Source organism: Gopherus flavomarginatus, chromosome 2 (assembly GCF_025201925.1).
Source record: "Gopherus flavomarginatus isolate rGopFla2 chromosome 2, rGopFla2.mat.asm, whole genome shotgun sequence".
Lineage (NCBI taxonomy): Eukaryota > Metazoa > Chordata > Testudines > Testudinidae > Gopherus > Gopherus flavomarginatus.
In genome coordinates, this window is record NC_066618.1 from 61,894,349 (window position 1) to 61,912,957 (window position 18,609).

General features: G+C 41.8%; 1 protein-coding gene across 3 annotated transcripts in view; it reads left to right on the plus strand.

Annotated features, from left to right (window-relative positions):
• DNAH11 (dynein axonemal heavy chain 11) overlaps positions 1 to 18,609 on the plus strand; it is a 299,093-nt gene that overhangs the window by 211,910 nt on the left and 68,574 nt on the right. For 2 of the 3 annotated variants that reach the window (XM_050938578.1, XM_050938579.1), the window contains exon 1: positions 13,983 to 14,056. In XM_050938578.1, the coding sequence (XP_050794535.1) occupies positions 13,988 to 14,056 (69 nt within the window). In that variant the 5' untranslated portion in view covers positions 13,983 to 13,987. Of the gene's footprint in view, positions 1 to 8,372; positions 8,508 to 13,982; positions 14,057 to 18,609 lie in introns of those variants that run through there. The other variant, XM_050938580.1, reaches the window with a different exon arrangement.

Consider the following 18,609-nt stretch of genomic DNA (forward strand, 5'->3'; position numbering starts at 1 on the left):
GTACTATACTCTGAAGTAAATGTATTGGGGAATCAGGGCCCATATTAGGAAATACAATAAATAGAAAACAATTCAATTTTAAAAAAAAATTAACAGATAAATATTTGACCCAGCAGAACTCAGCAACCCTACTGTAAAGATGTTGTAGTCCATTACTTCAATAGTGTTGGGAGCATACTATACCAGAAGCACCACAGTAAGACCATATGCTAAAAATCCTTGTGTAAATTGTTTATACACACACGCACACACAGAGATTATACGGTCGATATTAGATCTCAGACTAGGCAGGGTCGAGCTAGGTTGATATTTGCATGGGAGATGTTGTTTTTATTATTTATATTTAAAATTGTTTGCATAATGCCACAAATTTATCCATCACTTTATAATGGTGTAAAATACATTTCTTATCTTAAAGAGATTACAATCTAAGGACCTAATCCAGCTGGCATTTACTACTGAGTGCAAGTGCTTGCTGCCATTAGTGGTCTAACAGAGATTCCAGGGCAGCATTCGTAGTAGAACATGCTTTGCTCAGTAATAAGTGTTTAAAAATGAGTGTGCACCATCCCATAGAATTTAAAGTGGTTTAGGATGAAAAGCTCTGTATAACTACAGTTATACAGACATTGGTGTAGCTGACAAGAAGTGTATTATATTATAACAACAGTTTACTTTAGGTATGTTGAAGGTCATGAAGCTAAAAATGCATCCCGATCAGAAAATGCCATAGAAGCAAAAAATTGAGATAGATTGTTCTTAGAGGAAGATCACTAGCCAGATTCATCAGTACTTTCCCCATGAGACAGGCACTGCTTTCACTCTTTGATGATTTCTGTTCAAGAAAATATAGGGTTTTCCTTTATGTATAATTGAAATATTGCCAACTCTTGTGATTTTTCACGAGTGACAGGATTTTAGCGGGGGCTGGAGTCCGGTCTCTCAATAATGTGAGAAGTTCCAGTCTTCTAACCAATTTGAGCCCTGCCAGGCAGCAAATCCCCTCTGATTGGTTGCTTAGCCCCAGCTGGTGGGTAAATGGTGCAGGCAGCCAATCCCAGGTGCTGCAGGAAGAGAGCTCTCTCCCCCTTCCCCTCCCCTCTGCAATCTGAATCTATACTCATAGGATGGAAGGGAGGGAACAGGAGGGAGCTACAGAATCCAGTGGTTCAAGATGGCTCCATCTCCTCTTTTTCTCTCCTTCTGTGAGCAACAGGGACAGGGTGGCACTGTTGCTTCTGCGTCCCCTGGCCTGGGAAGGAGGAGAAGGGGTGAAGAACCCTAGACCTGCTCCCCACCATTCTGGAAGGCTGGGGAGCTGAATAGATGGAGGGTGGGTGCTGAACTGATGTATAGTGGGGGCTGTCAGGGAAGCTGAACTGATGTGGGGACAGGATTGATTTGGAGGTTGAGGGGCAGAATTAGTTGCAGGGATGGGGATGGGCAAATGTGGAGGTGAAAAATCTCCTTACCCAATAAATGTGGGAGAGTGGAAAACACTAACTGACTGTCTCACACACACTAGAGATGGGCAGGGGGAGTTCAAAAGACAGACCCAAAATAAAACACAGTATAATGTTGTTGTTTTTAAATCGCATGAATGTTTGGGGAAAATCTCATGATTTTTAATTTTTGAGGTTGGCAATACTGTAATTGGCACTTCTCCAGAAATAAAAAATAAAGGAAACTCCTGACTGTGTTCTGTCTTTATGATGCTAAATTCCCAGTTGCTGGCCTCTGTAAATGGGCTTTGGTCAAAATCTGTCAGGAATGGGACAGGAGCAGCCAAGCATAGTGGTGAGAGTCAGGATACACAAACCAAGAGCCAGAATTGGGTTACCTGGAGTCAGGGAAGGCAGGAGCAACATTGAGATAGAACTGTAACAAGGCCGGGTGTATCTACACAGCAGGTCAGTGGTCTGCCGTGATGCAGAGACAGCCTCCAGATGTTTTAAATAGTGTACCTGGGCCAATAAGGGAATGTGGTAGGCTCCTCTCGCCAGGGCCTCTCTGGGAAGGACATCCAGTGGTGCTTGGCCTCACAAGGCTCACAGCCCATCAGTCATTGCTCTGCCAGAGCTGTTGGGTGGCAGCATGGATATGGCAATTGCTCATGGACCCACAGACCTAGATTCTCACTCCCCAGATCCTCGCAGTATGGTGGTTATGGGATGAGCTCTGCTTTAGACCCCTTTTTAGTTCCTGTCAAGTGCACCTCTTTGGTGACAAGTTTCACTACCTTCACCCCTTTCTGGGTAGAACCACACAGTCCTACCACTCTAAGGCCTGGTCTACACTACGTGTTTAAACCGAATTTAGCAATGTTAAACCGACTTAACCCTGCACTCGTCCACACAATGAGGCCCTTTATATCGCTATAAAGGGCTCTTTAAACTGGTTTCTGTATTCCTCCCCGATGAGAGGAGTAGCCCTGAAATCAGTATTGCCATGTCAGATTAGGGTTAGTGTCGCCGCAAATCGATGGTATTGGCCTCCGGGCGGTATCCCACAGTGCACCATTGTGACCGCTCTGGAAAGCAATCTGAACTCGGATGCACTGGCCAGGTAGACCGGAAAAGCTCCGCGAACTTTTGAATTTCATTTCCTGTTTGCCCAGTGTGGAGCTCTGATGAGCACGGGTGGCGATGCAGTCCCAAATCCAAAAAGAGCTCCAGCATGGACCATATGGGAGATACTGGATCTGATTGCTGTATGGGGAGACAAATCTGTTCTATCAGAGCTCCGTTACAGAAGACGAAATGACAAAGCATTTGAAAAAATCTCCAGGCTATGATAGACAGAGGCCACACCCACAGTGCTGTGTGACGAGTGTAATGGAAAGCCAAAGAATCAAATGGATGCTCATAGAGGGAGGGAGTGGGTACTGAGGACTCCAGCTATCCCACAGTCCCCGCAGTATCCGAAAAGTATTTGCATTCTTGGCTGAGCTCCCAATGCCTGAAGGGTCAAAAACATTTTCCCGGGTGTTTCAGGATATATGTCGTCAATTTACACCTTTCCCCCCACCCGAAAGAAAAGGAAAAAAAGAAACGTTTCTCGCCTTTTTTCAATGTCACCCTATGTCTACTGCATGCTGCTGGTAGACGGGGTGCTGCAGCGCTGAACACCAGCATCCCCTTCCCGATGGCAGACGGTACAATATGACTGCTATCCGTCATCATCAGCCCGTGAGTGCTCCTGGCTGGCCTCGGTGAGGTTGGCCGGGGGGCCTGGGTAAAAAGGGGAATGACTCCCGGTCATCCCCGGCATATGGTGAAGACGGTTACCAGCCATTCTGCATCATAGCAACTGGAGGCTGAGCTCCATCAGCCCCCCATTTTCATGTCTAAAGAAAAGATTCTGTACTGCCTGGACTATCATAGCAGCAGGAGGCTGGGCTCCTCTTCCTCGCCACCCTTTAATGTCCTGCCTGGACTAGCATAGCAGCTGGAGGCTTCCTCCCCCTCATTTTATCTCACTAAAAAGTCAGTGTTTCTTATTCCTGCATTCTTTATTATTTCATCACTCAAATGGGGGGACACTGCCACGGAAGCCCAGGAGGGTTAGGGGAGGAGGGAAGCAATGGGTGGGGTTGTTGCAGGGGCACCCTCTAGAATGGCATGCAGCTCATCATTTCTGCGGGATATCTGGGGCTCTGACACTGAGCGGCTGTGCTCTCTGGTTCTCTAGTATGGTTGCCCCATATCCTAGGCAGGACTGACTCTATTTTTAGACAAAACATAAAGAAGGGAATGACCCGGGGAGCCATTCCCATTTTTGTCCATGCCCCGGCCAACCTCAGCAAGGCCAGCCAGGAGCACCGATGACAGCCGCAGACGGTACAGAACGACTGATAACCGTCATCTTGTCGCCAATTTACAATGGCATGGCAGATGGTGCAATAGGGATGGTAACCATCTCTGCTACCTTGCAAAGGCAAAGGTAGTGCTCTGTAGCACTGCAGTACCGCGTCTGTCAGCAGCATCCAGTACACATATGGTGACAGTGACAAAAGGCAAAACGGGCTCCATGGTTGCCATGCTATGGCCTCTGCCAGGGCAATCCAGGGGAGAAGGGTGCGAAATGATTGTCTGCCGTTGCTTTCCCAGAGGAAAGAATGACTGACAACATTTACCCAGAATCACCCGCGACACCGTTTTTGCATTGGGATCTCAACCCAGAATTCCAATGGGCGGGACAGACTGCGGGAACTATGGGATAGCTACAGGATAGCTACCCACAGTGCAACGCTCTGGAAATCGACGCTAGCCTCGGTACATGGACGCACACCGCCGAATTAATGTGCTTAGTGTGGCTGCATGCACTCGACTTTATACAATCTGTTTTACAAAACCGGTTTCTGTAAAATCGGAACAATCCCGTAGTGTAGACATACCCTAAGAGTGGATCTCTGGGCTGCAGCTCCTCTGTTTACCAACTGTGATAACAGGACAGACCCAGCTGTGTTTGGCACTGTAATCCATCTTCCTCCAGGAGCCTGTAACCAGCAGCTGATTAAAAAGCTGATTTAAAACCAGCAGCTGACTCAAGAACTTCTTCTAAGCCAGAGGTTTTCAACCTGTGGTCTGCAAAACCTTGAGAATCAACAGACTATGTCTAAGATTTCCAAAGGGATCTGTACCTCCATTCAAAATTTGTAATGGGTCCGCAAATGAAAAAAGGTTGAAAACCACTGTTCCAAACAAAGCATTATTTATTCACCCAAAGGTATATAACAAGCAGAGCACAAAGGGATAAAACTACAGAAGGCCTATATGCTCGTGCTATACCTAAACTATTTTTTTATTTCCTTGCAAGTTTTGAGTAAATTCTTTTCAGCCCAGAACCCCTTTCCAGGTTTGGGGGAGAAAGCCCATGCAGCATTCTCTGTGTCTCAGTGGCAACTCCTCACTAGAGCTGGTTAAGACATGGAATTTCTGTTATGTGGGAAATTTTGACATTTCAAAGTTTTGTTTTCATTCCATGTCAGAATGAAAACACACATTCTTGAAATTTCCCATGAAATGAACATTCTGAAAACCATTTATTTTGGAAAAATTGTTTTGGAAAATTATTGGAATTTTATATTTCATGTCTTTTTTCTTTTTATATTCCTTCATGATATGTCATATTATGCGATGCTGCTACTGATGTCATAATATAATAGTTGAAAATTTAACTAATTGAAACATTTTAATGTCTTTTCTAGATAGTCTCCACTCTTTGTGTTGTGTTGAAGCACTTTAACACGGTGTTGCCTCCTTGGGCCATTGTGTCTTTAATGGTTTAGTGCCACTTTAATCCTGGGCTTGGGAAAAATTTATCTGGTCTGATTGGAACCAGGCAGGTGGGCATTCCCCAATAAATAGCTCCTGCATTGTTTCCATGAGAACCCTTTGTATTCTAACTGGTGGCACCTTATCTTTGTCATTGTTTTGCTTCCTGTTTGTTCCCCCCTAACAGTCTCCTTTGATTGGACTGTATGCAGTCAGGCAGGATAATATCAAGCAGCTAAACTGAGATACATATTTCAGAGCAGCAGCCATGTTAGTCTGTATCACCAAAAAGAACAAGGCGTACTTGTGGCACCTTAGATACTAACAATTATTTGAGCTTAAGTTTTCATGGGCTAAAACCCACTTCATCGGATGCATGGAGTGGAAAATACAGTAGGAAGATATATATACACAGAGGACATGAAAAAATGAGTGTTGCCGTACTAACTATAATGAAAGTAATCAATTAAGGTGTGCTTTTATCATCAGGAGAAAAAAAAACTTTTGTAGTGATACTCAGGATGGCCCATTTCCAACAGCTGACAAGAAGGCGTAAGTAACAGTAGGGGAAAAAATTATAGCCCATTGAGATACATATGGTATTCATAAAAGATAATACAGATATCTCCATCATTCTTTACAATCATGAAACAAAAATGTTTTTAGCTTTGTATGTTAGACTCTTCTTTGTATGTTAGTCTATTAAATCTGATAGGATCACAGTTAACATTCCAGCTTTCTCAAGTATCCCTTTGGAAGCCCTCAGAGGATTTTGCCACACAAAAGGGGTCATCTTTAACTTCCAGGCCTAAAATCATCATCATCGTCATAAACACCTCCATAAACAAAATAGAAATCTTGTGGGTAATGAGGCAGTCAATACAAATCGCCCTTACATATCAGGATCTAACCTGGCATTCCAGCTGTTCCCTTCTTTCCAACATTTTATTGTTCTCATTATACTGCTTGAATTCTTTGAAATTTTCCTGATTGTCTGTTTTCGCTCCTGTGGATTTGCCTATCCAAACTACGGATCTTGGTAATTATAGTCTAAAACTTTTCTTCCCGGGAAGTCATTCTGTTGTGGAACTGTGTCCTCTTGGATTCTTGGCAGCTCTTCTTCTAGTACCTCTGAGATGGAGATATTTTTGTGCAAAGCAGAAGTTAGCTAAGCAGTTTCTGAAACCGCTTTGGGACAGCAAAATGGCTTCAGAAGACCTCTCTGCAACTGCTTTCTTTCAAAAGTCTTTTTTACTGTGTTCTTGTAATGCCTCACCTGGATGTTCATGTGCAAAAATGACTCTCCAAGCTGGTTACCTTTTTTGTTAACTCTTACATGACATGTCTGCCACTCAAGCATCTGACTTTGGTGCCGTCTTTCTTTCATGTTTCTTCACTCATTTATCTTTTTATTTTTTTGCCATCGTAGCAAGTATTAATTTCCCTTTGGAAGTATAGGGGAGAGGATGCCTGGGAGATGGAGAAACTAACTCTATGATAAATACATTGGATTTTTTTCCCCAACCTTCTATTAATGATTGTTAAAGGTGACCTGTGAAGGGAGAAGAATGTTTGTGTCCTTTTTTTGATTCTTTGTCATAAATAAGGCTACGATTTAGTCATGAGTATTTTTAGTAAAAGTCATGGACAGGTCGCGGGCAATAAACAAAGTCACGGCCAGTGACCCTTCCCTGACTTTTACTAAAAATACCCCAAACTAAATCTTAGGTGCTGTGGGAGGGAGGGTGCTCCAGCAGATGCTTCTGTTCTGTGAGGGAGGGGGATGCTCTGGCCATCGCTGCTGCTCCTGGGTGGGGATGGGGGGAGGTGGCCCAGGGCCCTGCCGCCGCCGTTGCTCCTCTGGGCGGGGACAGCCTGGGGTACCGTTGCTGCATCTCCTCCAAGGAGAGGCAGCCTGGGGGCACCGCTGCTGCTCCCAACCCGCTGCTCCACGGCAGCTCCCGGGACCAGCTGCCTGGGGCTGTCCAAGCAGCAGCCGGTGTGTCTGGCCCCGGGGTCACCCTAGCCGCTGCAGAAGTCACGGAGGTCCCGGAAAGTGACGGAATCTGTGACCTCTGTGAAAGACTCACGGCCTTAGTCATAAACAGAAGGTGGCTTTTAATTTTTGGTTGTAGAAGTAGGGGAAATGTCAGGTCTTCCCTAGCTTTTTGGACTTGTTGGAAACTTTCAAGGATTATTGAGAGATTTCTTAAGCTTTAGTGGAAGAGTTGGGCTGATGAATCTTTAATAATAATAATTAAATACAAAATTCTCCAAGTGTTTCTCGGACGTTTCAGTTAAAGAGGAATGAATAAAAATAGTTTTGAACATTCTTGTCTAAAAATCCTTTCCCCTCTCATTTGCTCACCTTTCAGTCTCTTGTGATACTACTAGTTCTTCAGATAACCATAGAATCTTCCAAATTAGAAGAGACCTAGGGTTCTCATGTATAATAATGAGCAGAGAGGAAGAATCACGATGGTCTTTTGATTAAAGCACTGGACTGGACATGAGATCTGCATTCCCTTCCCGCATCCACTACAGACTTCCTGTGTGACAGGGGGCAAGTCACTTGATGTCCCTGTGCCCTGATGTCCTTCTGTAAAATGGAGATGATTTCAATTCCTTTCCCTCATCTTTTTGCTGTCTGTTTAGATTGTAAGATCTTTGGAGCAGGGATTATTTCTTGCTATGTGTTTGTACTGTGTCTAGTACAATGAGGTCCCAGTCTTGGTGCCTTACCATAATACTCATCCTCCTCATATTAAAGCAGAAACCTGACTCCTTTTAAAACAAAGTAACTTCAGATTTACCCCACCTATCACTATGGTGCAGTGCACTCTTCACTTACCTAGTGATCTCCACTATGTCTGCCAATATATGCTTAATAAAACCCTCTGGAATGTGTGTGTGTGTGCATGCGCACACAGCACACAAAATCTGCCAGGAGCTCCATAGGCATATAGGAAAACACAGTTCCTGCTTTAAAGACTTCACATCCTTCAGAATGAATGTCATTATATACATGTAAAATATTACCAAAGTACAGAAAAAATGGCTGAGGTTACAAAACCTATATCTGACTCTGTTGTGCAGGAGCTGGATAGCAATCTATGCAGACTCACGGCTTCATTTGAAAAAGCAATAACAAAAAAAGTCCAATGTCAAGAAGATGTGAATCGAACCAACAAAACAATTGAGCTGGCTAACAGACTTGTCAAGGGACTTCAGGCAAGTAGATTTTTTTCTTAATGGTGTTTCCAAAATTAATAATTAAAATATTCCAAATATTTTAAACTATTTTAATTACATTAAAAAATTCTGGAGCGTAAGTATTAAATTCCCAGGTGACAGATGAGTTAAATCAATTCAGTAAAAAACAAGCAAGCAAACATACCTTACCTTACCTATTAGGTTAAGAGGCGACCAAAATCTGAGAATACTATCAGAGGTGTCATGCGTTTTTTTTTAAAATCACATGCCCCTCACTACGTGGCCCCCAGAGAAAAGTCTCCATAACTAAGTCACCACGTTTGTACACAACTGCGAACACATTGTGACAGCATGGGCAGCCTCTGGTTAATGAGCAGAGAGACTGAACAATCCTCTAGGTCAGGATTGAGTCATATTGCATCCGCCCACATAGCACTTAGTCTGTAACTAAGTAGAATACACTAGCTGGATTTTTTTTATATTGCTGTTGCAAAGCTATTCATATTTAATAGGAACTAAATGCATTTTTATTAAAGAACATAGTCTAAATTTCAGTGTAGCCATTATCTTTATGTGTAGACAAATATCATCATAGCGAAACAGACACCTGTTTAATGGTCAATTTCTATATAGCCATTCAAGTAAGACATAGTGCTGTTATATGGCTTCCCTAATTACTCACACAGATAATGCTGCCTTGACACAATATGTGGGATTTATTACACATCCTTCCTTGGTAAATTGGTATTAACAATAAGAACATAATAAATACATGGAAGATGGCTATACTACTTATATTCCTATGCTCTTCTAAATCTAAAAGGATTTTTAAAAATTAAGTAAAGTTCAGTTTAGGGCTTTCGATTTAATCGCAGTTAACTTACGCGATTAACTCAAAAAAAATTAATCGTGATTAATCGCAGTTTTAATCGCACTGTTAAACAATAGAATACCAATTGAAATTTATTAAATATTTTGGATGTTTTTCTACATTTTCATATATATTGTATTCTGTGTTGTAATTGAAATCAAAGTGTATATTATTTTTATTACAAATATTTGCACTACAAGAATGATTAACAAAAGAAATAGTATTTTTCAATTCACCTCATACAAGTATTGTAGTGCAATGTCTTTGTCATGAAAGTGCAATTTACAAATGTAGATTTATTTTGTTACATAACTGCACTCAAAAGTAAAACAATGTAAAATTTTAGAGCCTGCAAGTCCACTCAGTCCTACTTCTTGTTCAGGCAATGACTAAGACAAACACTTTGTTTGTTTACATTTACAGGAGATAATGCTGCCCACATCTTATTTACAACGTCACCTGAAAGTGAGAACAGACATACACATAGCACTTTTGTAGCCAGCATTGCAAGGTATTTACATGCAAGATATGCTAAACATTCATATGCCCCTTCATGTTTCAGCCACCATTCCAGAGGGCATGCTTCCATGCTGATGACGCTTGTTAAAAAAAAAAAAAAAGCATGAATTAAATTCATGACTGAACTCCTTGAGGGGAGAACTGTATGTCCCCTGCTGTTTTTACCTGCATTCTGCCGTATATTTCATGTTATAGTAGTCTCGGATGATGACCCAGCCCATGTTGTTGTTCATTTTAAGAACACTTTCACTGCAGATCTGACAAAACGCAAAGAAGGTACCAATATGAGATAGCTACAGCACTCAACCCAAGGTTTAAGAATCTGAAGTGCCTTCCAAAATCTGAGAGAGATGAGGTGTGGAGAATGTTTTCAGATGTCTTAAAAGAGGAACACTCCGATGCAGAAAGTACAGAACCCAAACCACCAAAAAAGAAAATCAACCTTCTGCTGGTGGCATCTGATTCAGATGATGAAAGTGAACATGCGTTGGTCCACACTGCTTTAGATAGTTATTGAGCAGAACCCATCATCAGCATGGAGGCATGTCCCCTGGATTCGTAGTTGAAGCATGAAGGGACACATGAATCTTTAGCACATCTGGCACGTAAATATCTTGCGATGCCGACTCCAACCGTGCCATGAGAATGCCTGTTCTCACTTTCAGGTGACATTGTAAACAAGAAGCAGGCAGCATTATCTCCTGCAAATGTGAACAAACTTGCTTGTCTGAGTGATTGGCTGAACGAGAAGTATGACTGAGTGGACTTGCTGGCTCTAAAATTTGACATTGTTTTATTTTTAAGTGCAGGGTTTTTGGTACATAATTCTACATTTGTAAGTTCAACGTTCATTATAAAGAAATTGCACTGCGGTACTTGTATTAGGTGAATTGAAAAATACTGTCTTTTTTTTTTACAGTGCAAATACTTTGTAATCAAAAATAAATATCAAGTGAGCACTGTACACTTTGTGTTCTGTGTTGTAATTGAAATCAATATATTTTAAAATGTAGAAAACATCCAATTATTTTAAATAAATGGTATTCTATTATTGTTTAACAGTGTGATTAATCACACGATTAATCGTGATTAACTTTTTTAGTCACATTTAATCGCAATTAATTTTTTTAATCACTTGACAGTCCTAATTCAGTTAGATTTCATAAAGTCCTTGTTTATGTATTCTGCAAAAACACAACTCACTTCTTTTCCAAGGAATGCCTCCATTTCTGCAGACAAGGTGGGTAAGGTAATATATTTTATGGGACCAACTTCTATTGGTGAGGGAGACAAGCTTTCAAGGTAACCTGAAGAAGAGCTCTGTGTAAGCTTGGAAGCATGTTTCTTTTACCAATAGAAGTTGGTCCAATAAAAGATATTACCTGATGCACCTTGTCTCTCTAGTATCCTGGGACCAACAAGGTTACAAAACACTGGATTTCTGCAGTCAGGCTGTGAAGACTGCAATCAAGGAGATTATGTCAGTTTGAAAAGCAGAATGAGAGTTTAATTTACTGAAACCATCTGATGTGATTAAAACAAACCAGTTTTTGTCATCTAGTTAATTTCAACTTGCATGTTGTCAGATGTTTAAAGAAGAGAAAAATGATTCTGTTTGTTTGTTACAGCACAGTGAAATCACTGGTGTATTTTGTTATTAGCTGGGAATGAACAGTTTTAGTTGGAGCAAGACAAACTTCAAAATTCTCAACATTAGCCAGATGTTGCAAGAATTTACTACCATGTGTAATCCCACTGAGTTCTCAATGGGTCTATGCCCAGTAGTAATCACTAAGACTTGGTTTTAAGGGTTTATTTCAAATGTGAAGAAAACTATTTACAAAGACAGAGTTTTCTTTAGTGGTAGTATTGTGTAAGATAAGAAAAATATTTTAAAGGATTCATTCAAAATGTCATCTTTTCGTCTGAAAATAAATTCTTTTTGACTGGAACAGGAGACAGTTAACTTCTGAAAAGCATCAAGACTGATGATTTTGTCTATATAGCATTGACCTGGAAGCTCAACCGTTCAGACTAATAAATCAGGCAATTTATATTTAATCATTAACTAACTCCCGAGCTGAACAGCTGTTCAAAATTAGAAATGGGTCACCCCGGCTAGGATGACATTACAGGCAATCTATAATACATTAGAATAAAATTATAGTGATTTTTAACTGTCTGGAAATTTATTACACTCCATGTTTCAACTCTTAAACCCTTGTTAGCCAATGTCACTAGTGATTTATGGTTCTTGGGTAGTATGGTAAAATTACTGAAGATTTAAATAGACTATCATTCTATGTTTAGTAAATCTTCAAATTTCAAAGCTATTTTGGAAAATGAGGTGGGTGCACTTTGTTTATGACTTACCAACCAGTGACAACAAGGAAGGAGACTGGATAAATCTAAAAGCCCTGTTGTATGTTAATGGATTTATTGTCTGGTTGACTTAAGATAATGATTTAAGGAAGAATCTAATAGGGTCTACAAAAAGTACTGGATATCTAAAATACTTCAAAATGAAGGTGGTTGATTACAGAAGTAATTGTTAGTGCTTTAAACAAAAACAGTCCTTATTCTCACCATTTGTTGGACATCTCTTATGCATGAGAACACATTTAGAATTAAGCACCATCACACGTATCAAGTTGCATTTCATGAGTTCACACCATGAGGCTTAAAATGCTCACGCAATTAAGAATTGTGGTTTGAGTAAAGATACTTCATTTATCTTTGTGGATAATTGGGACGCACATGGTTACTCCTGAGGGCATTCTGTGCACAATATTTTAAAATTCTGCACATTTTATTGTCAAATAAATGTGGAGGCTTCAGTGTGGTATTGGGGAGCACTGGCCACTGGCTGCCCAAAGGTGGGAGATCATGTGCAGCGCCTCCCCCCTCCCTGGGACACAGACTCAGCGGTGAGGATGCACACAACCCTGACACAGTGCAAGGACTGGAACTGCCCAGAAACACCTCAGGGCCCTTCTCCTCTGTACCAGATATGGGTTGAGAGGGTTATGTGTGGGGCAATCTGGGTGTGGGCGGCTCAGTGAAGGATCTGGATGCATGGGGGATTGTTAGGGGGTTCTGGGCGCAACAGTAGTGGGAGTCTGCAGGGGGGTCCAAGTGAAGGTTGTTGGGGCTAAGCAGAGGGGGCCTGGGTTTGGGGGGGATAGAGCGCAGCCGGGGGAGTCTAGGTTTGGGGGGCTCAGAGGGGGGTTCCAGATGCTGGGGATCCAGGTGCATCTGGTTGGGGCTTGGTGGAGTGGATATCTAAGTGTGGGTGTCTTGTCGGGTTATCCAGGTGCAGGGGGAGTGAGGCTCATTGGGGCTCTGAGTGTGAGGCTTGGCAGGAGGGTTTGGATATGAGGGGGGAGCAGCTCCCTTTACAGGGATCCCTGCCCCTGCAGCTGAGGAGCGATGGGCACAGGTAGAAGGGGGACTTTTCAGAGCTTCCTGCAGCTGGGGGAGAAATCTAGGGGTGGGTCTGATGTAGCCCTGAATGCTGTGCAGGGGAAGGGGGAGTCTTGTCCTCCCCAGCCCAGACAGGACTAGCAACTGAGCCTGGCACAGCGTAGGAGCCACCAGCCAGGTCTTCCCCAGTCTTGTCCCCCACTCCACAGCAATTTACCTCTCTACCGGCTGCCGCGAGAACCCAGAACATACTGCTGGGGAGGGTCACATGACTGCTCTTCTGGCTTCCCTTTGCTTCCCCATCAGAAAGTCATTTTTCTGGAGGGACATAAAAAAAATCTGTGGGGGATATAATTTCTGTACATGTGCAGTGGCACAGAATTCTCCCAGGAGTAGGACATAGGTTAAAGCAGAGGTTTTGGAATTTGTCTTTCTGGGAATTTTGTTCACACACAATGAAATGATTAATTTGAAATATGTTACTTTTCTGCTGTGAGACTATCGCTGTCACTTGTGTTGATCACACCATGAAAGGGACTGAAAAGCTAGAAAATGCCATGTACTGTGTATTTTTCTAGTTTTCTTCAGTCAACAATAATTAAATTTAATATTGGAGGTGGTGGGGAGAGCCCCTATCGAGTTGTCCTGCAATGTGCTTCCCTGCACTCATGCTGGCAACTGCTGCATGGGGTCTTTTTGCTCACTTTGGGATAAGCTTTTGAGATCTCCTGGATATCTGCGGACTTTCATGCAGGTAAACATGTTTCAAAATAACATCTGGCCACCTCACGAGTGCCACTGATATTTCTGAGAGGCAGAAATATTCCTATGAATGTATTTGTACAAATATTTCAGATCTGCAAAAATAGTAAATAAATAAATGTATAGCAGTGTCTGATATTTTACAGGCTATATTTTTGTCATTCAGTATTCTGCCACAAGGAAATACATGTATTTACTCCATCTCTGATATGTTGAAAATATGCATTAATTTTCCAGATTGATATCCTTAATCATAATATACAAAAGTAGTAACTGAACATCTTTCAGAATTTAGGCAAAATCTATGGGATCAGATGCTGCTGCCAGTTCCCTCACTGGGAATTCCGTGCACAGAACAGTTTCAGGGACAGCATGCCAAACACTTTAAAATTCATTCTTATAATGTGCTATATATTTTGATTGGAAAGCAGATGGAGCCAATTTTTTAAATCTATTTTTAAAAATATTTATTTTGATATCTATAAAGTGCCTATTCCAGTGGCTCTAGATGCTTTAACAGATTTTAAATACACAATGAACTATTTGCATAAGCCACCAAGGATAAAATAATAATTATCTATAGTTCTTCTAATAATAACTCCCAACACTAACCACACAAGATCCCTCCAAAACATCACAAAAAAGGTGGACTGGAAAAAAGAAGTGCTCTGCAGAAATCCAGACTGTGCAAAAATAAGAACATGCATTAGAGCAAGATTTAGCATCAAAGAACCTCTTATTGTGAATGCCCTACCACCAGCCCTTCTCCCTTACAAACCATTAAGTTGTTAGTGTGAGTACTTCAGCTGATTGCATCTATGGTGGTATCCCATGAAGAGAAAGTCAATCTCTTAGGTAGTCATGCTTAAAACCATTCAGATTTTTTTCCCTAACTATTCCTTTCAAGTATCTGGCCCTCATTATAATGTTTTCCAACAAATATAGTGACGTTGGAGAAAAAGAGTTTAGGAATCCCAAATCATTGCAGTTTTCAATTCAGTAAAATCTCCATGACTTATGGTGGGTGAGTCAAGCAAGACAAAATAAGAATGAAACTTCTTCAACAAAAACTTTAACCAAAAATTGTTATATTTTTTTGAGGGTCAAACAGTTCGGTTAACTTTTTTTTGCCCCTTATTATTCATCACTTCTGGCCAGAAGCAATGAAATACCACATGAAACATTTTCATCAGAGTATACATGGCCCAACCAGAAACAAAAATTACTGGAAATATGGTGAAAGAGAAAGATGGAAAGAAAATAAGCAAGCATATTTTTGCAATAATTCCATACTAATGTTGCAGAGCCAGAATTTGCCAATAGCCACAAAAAAAGTATGAGAGAGACACGGTGCGTGAGACAATATTTTTTATTAGACCAACTTCTGCTGGCAGAGAGGACAAGTTTTTGAGCTTCACAGAGCTCTTCCTGAGGTCTGGAGAAAGTATCCAGGGTGTCACAGCTAAATACAAGGTGGGACAGTTTGTTAAACATAAAGGGTTCGCAGGTTCTAAGAGACAACTTATAAATGAAGTGGGCACTTAACGCCTCTGCAGTCGCAGGATGACGGAGAGTTAATAGGCAGTGGTGTGTGTTACAAATTGTTGTAATGATAAAACCAGTGACTGTTAAGTCCATGATTTTTAGTGTCCACCAGAGTTATGAATATAAGTTTCCAGGCACATCTTTTGAAGGTGTTGTGCAGGTTTCCTTTGAGGACAAGGACTGAGAGGTCATATATGGAGTGAACTCTGTGAAAAGTGGTCACACACAGGTAATAGAGTGTTTTTGTCTTTTATCATTTGTGTGAGTTCAATGTTAACAACCTCCCTCAGATCACCATGGATGTCACCTTCCTATACATCAACATGACATTAAATGTCTACAAGACAATGGATAACGCTCCGATATCAGTCCCAAATACATCACCAAACTCATCCATTTCATCCTCACCTACAATAACTCTACATTTAACATCAAACACTTTGCTCAGACATGGGAACAGCAAAGAGTACCAGGATAGTTCTCCAATATGCCAGCCTCTTCATGGGCCACCTCAAGGAAGGATTTTTTTAAAATGCAATATGAACTGTATGGTATACCTGAGATACATTGATGATATTTTCATCCTCTGGACAGATGACCTAAATTCCCTCATAGATTTCCACCACAACTTCAACAACCACCACCCATCCATCAAATTCTCTCTAGAGCATTCCCTGACTGTCATCTTCCTGGACACCTGTCATAAACAGATAGCTAAGGGTTAATGTCTCTTTCACCTGAAAAAAAAGTAACCTGAAGCACCTGACCAGAGGACCAATCAGGAAACAGGATTTTTTTCAACTCTGGGTGGAGGGAAGTTTGTGTCTGAGTTCTTTGTTTTCTGGCTGAATCTCTCTCAGCTAGAGAAGGATTTTTCTATTTCCTGCTTTCTAATCTTCTGTTTCCAAGTTGTGAGTACAAAATGGTTTGTTGTTTTGTATTTACATGTCTATAGTTGCTGGAGTGCTTTGAATTGTATTCTTTTTGAATAAGGCTGTTTATTCAATATTTCTTTTAAGCAATTGACCCTGTATTTGTCACCTTAATACAGAGAGACCATTTGTATGTATTTTTCTTTCTTTTTTATATAAAGCTTTCTTTTAAGACCTGTTGGAGTTTTTCTTTAGTGAGGGACTTCAGAGAAATTGAGTCTGTACTCACCAGGGAATTGGTGGGAGGAAGAAGTCAGAGGGAAACCTGTGTGTGTTAGATATACTAGCCTGACTTTGCATTCACTCTGGGTGAGGGGGGAAGAGAGATTGACTCTTGGTAATTGTGTTCTCCAGGCTGGGAACGGGGAGGGTGGAATCCCTCTGTTTAGATTCATGGAGGTTGCTTCTGTGTATCTCTCCAGGAACACCTGGAGGGGGGGGAAGGGAAAAGGTTTATTTCCCTTTGTTGTGAGACTCAAGGGATTTGGGTCTTGGGGTCCCTAGGGAAGGTTTTTGGGGGGACCAGAGTGCCCCAAAACTCTCTAATTTTTTGGGTGGTGGCAGCAGTACCAGGTCCAAGCTGGTAACTAAGCTTGGAGGTTTTCATTTTAACCCCCATATTTTGGACGCTAAGGTCCAAATCTGGGACTAGGTTACTGACAACACCATAATCCATTTCAAAAAAAGAACCCAATAGGCAGCTATATACAAGAACCCCATGGATCATCAAGCTTATCTTTACAGTAGCCATTCCATCAAGAAATCTGTTATCTACTGATCTGTTAGCAAAAAGAAGACAGTCAAGGAAAGTGTGGGCCCCTTACTGAATGAGAGAGGTAACCTAGTGACAGAGGATGTGGAAAAAGCTAATGTACTCAATGATTTTTTTGCCTCTCTTGTCACAAACAAAGTCAGCTCCCAGACTACTGCACTGGGCAGCACGGTATGGGGAGCAGGTGACCAGCCCTCTGTAGAGAAAGAAGTGGTTCTGGACTATTTAGAAAAACTGAACAAGCAGAAGTCCATGGGGCCGGATGCGCCGCATCCGAGAGTGCTAAAGGAGTTGACGGATGTGATTGCAGAGCCACTGGCCATTATCTTTGAAAACTCATGGCAAACGGGGGAGGTCCCGAGTGACTCGAAAAAGGCTACTGTAGTGCCCATCTTTTAAAAAGGGAAGGAAGTGGATCTGCGGAACTACAGGCCAGTCAGCCTCACCTCAGTCCCTGGAAAAATCATGGAGCAGGTCCTCAAGGAATCAATTCTGAAGCACTTAGAGGAGAAGAAAGTGATCAGGAACAGTCAGCATGGATTCACCAAGGGCAAGTCATGCCTGACTAACCTAATTGCCTTCTATGAAAAGATAACTGGGTCTGTGGATGAGGGGAAAGCAGTGGTGCTATACCTTGACTTTAGCAAAGCTTTTGATACAGTCTCCCACAGTATTCTTGCCAGCAAGTTAAAGAAGTATGGACTGGATGATTGGACTATAAGGTGGATAGAAAGCTGGCTAGATCATCAGGCTCAATGGGTCTTGATCAATGGCTCCATGTCTAGTTGGCAGCCCGTTTCAAGTGGAGTGCCCCAAGGGTCAGTCCTGAGGCTAGTTTTGTTCAGTATCTTCATTAATGATCTGGAGGATGGTGTGGACTGCACTTTCAGCAAGTTTGCAGATGACACTAAACTTGGAGGAGTGGTAGATATGCTGGAGGGTAGAGATAAGATACAGAGGGACCTAGACAAATTAGAGGACTGGGCCAAAAGAAACCTGATGAGGTTCAACAAGGACAGGTGCAGAGTCCTGCACTTAGGATGGAAGAATCCCATTCACTGTTACACACTAGGGACCGAATGGCTAGGAAGCAGTTCTGCAGAAAAGGACCTAGGGGTTACAGTGGACGAGAAGCTGGATATGAGTCAACAGTGTGCCCTTGTTGCCAAGAAGGCTAACGGCATTTTGGGCTGTATAAGTAGGGGCATTGCCAGCAGATCGAGGGATGGGATCATTCCTCTCTATTCGACATTGGTTAGGCCTCATCTGGAGTACTGTGTCCAGTTTTGGGCCCCA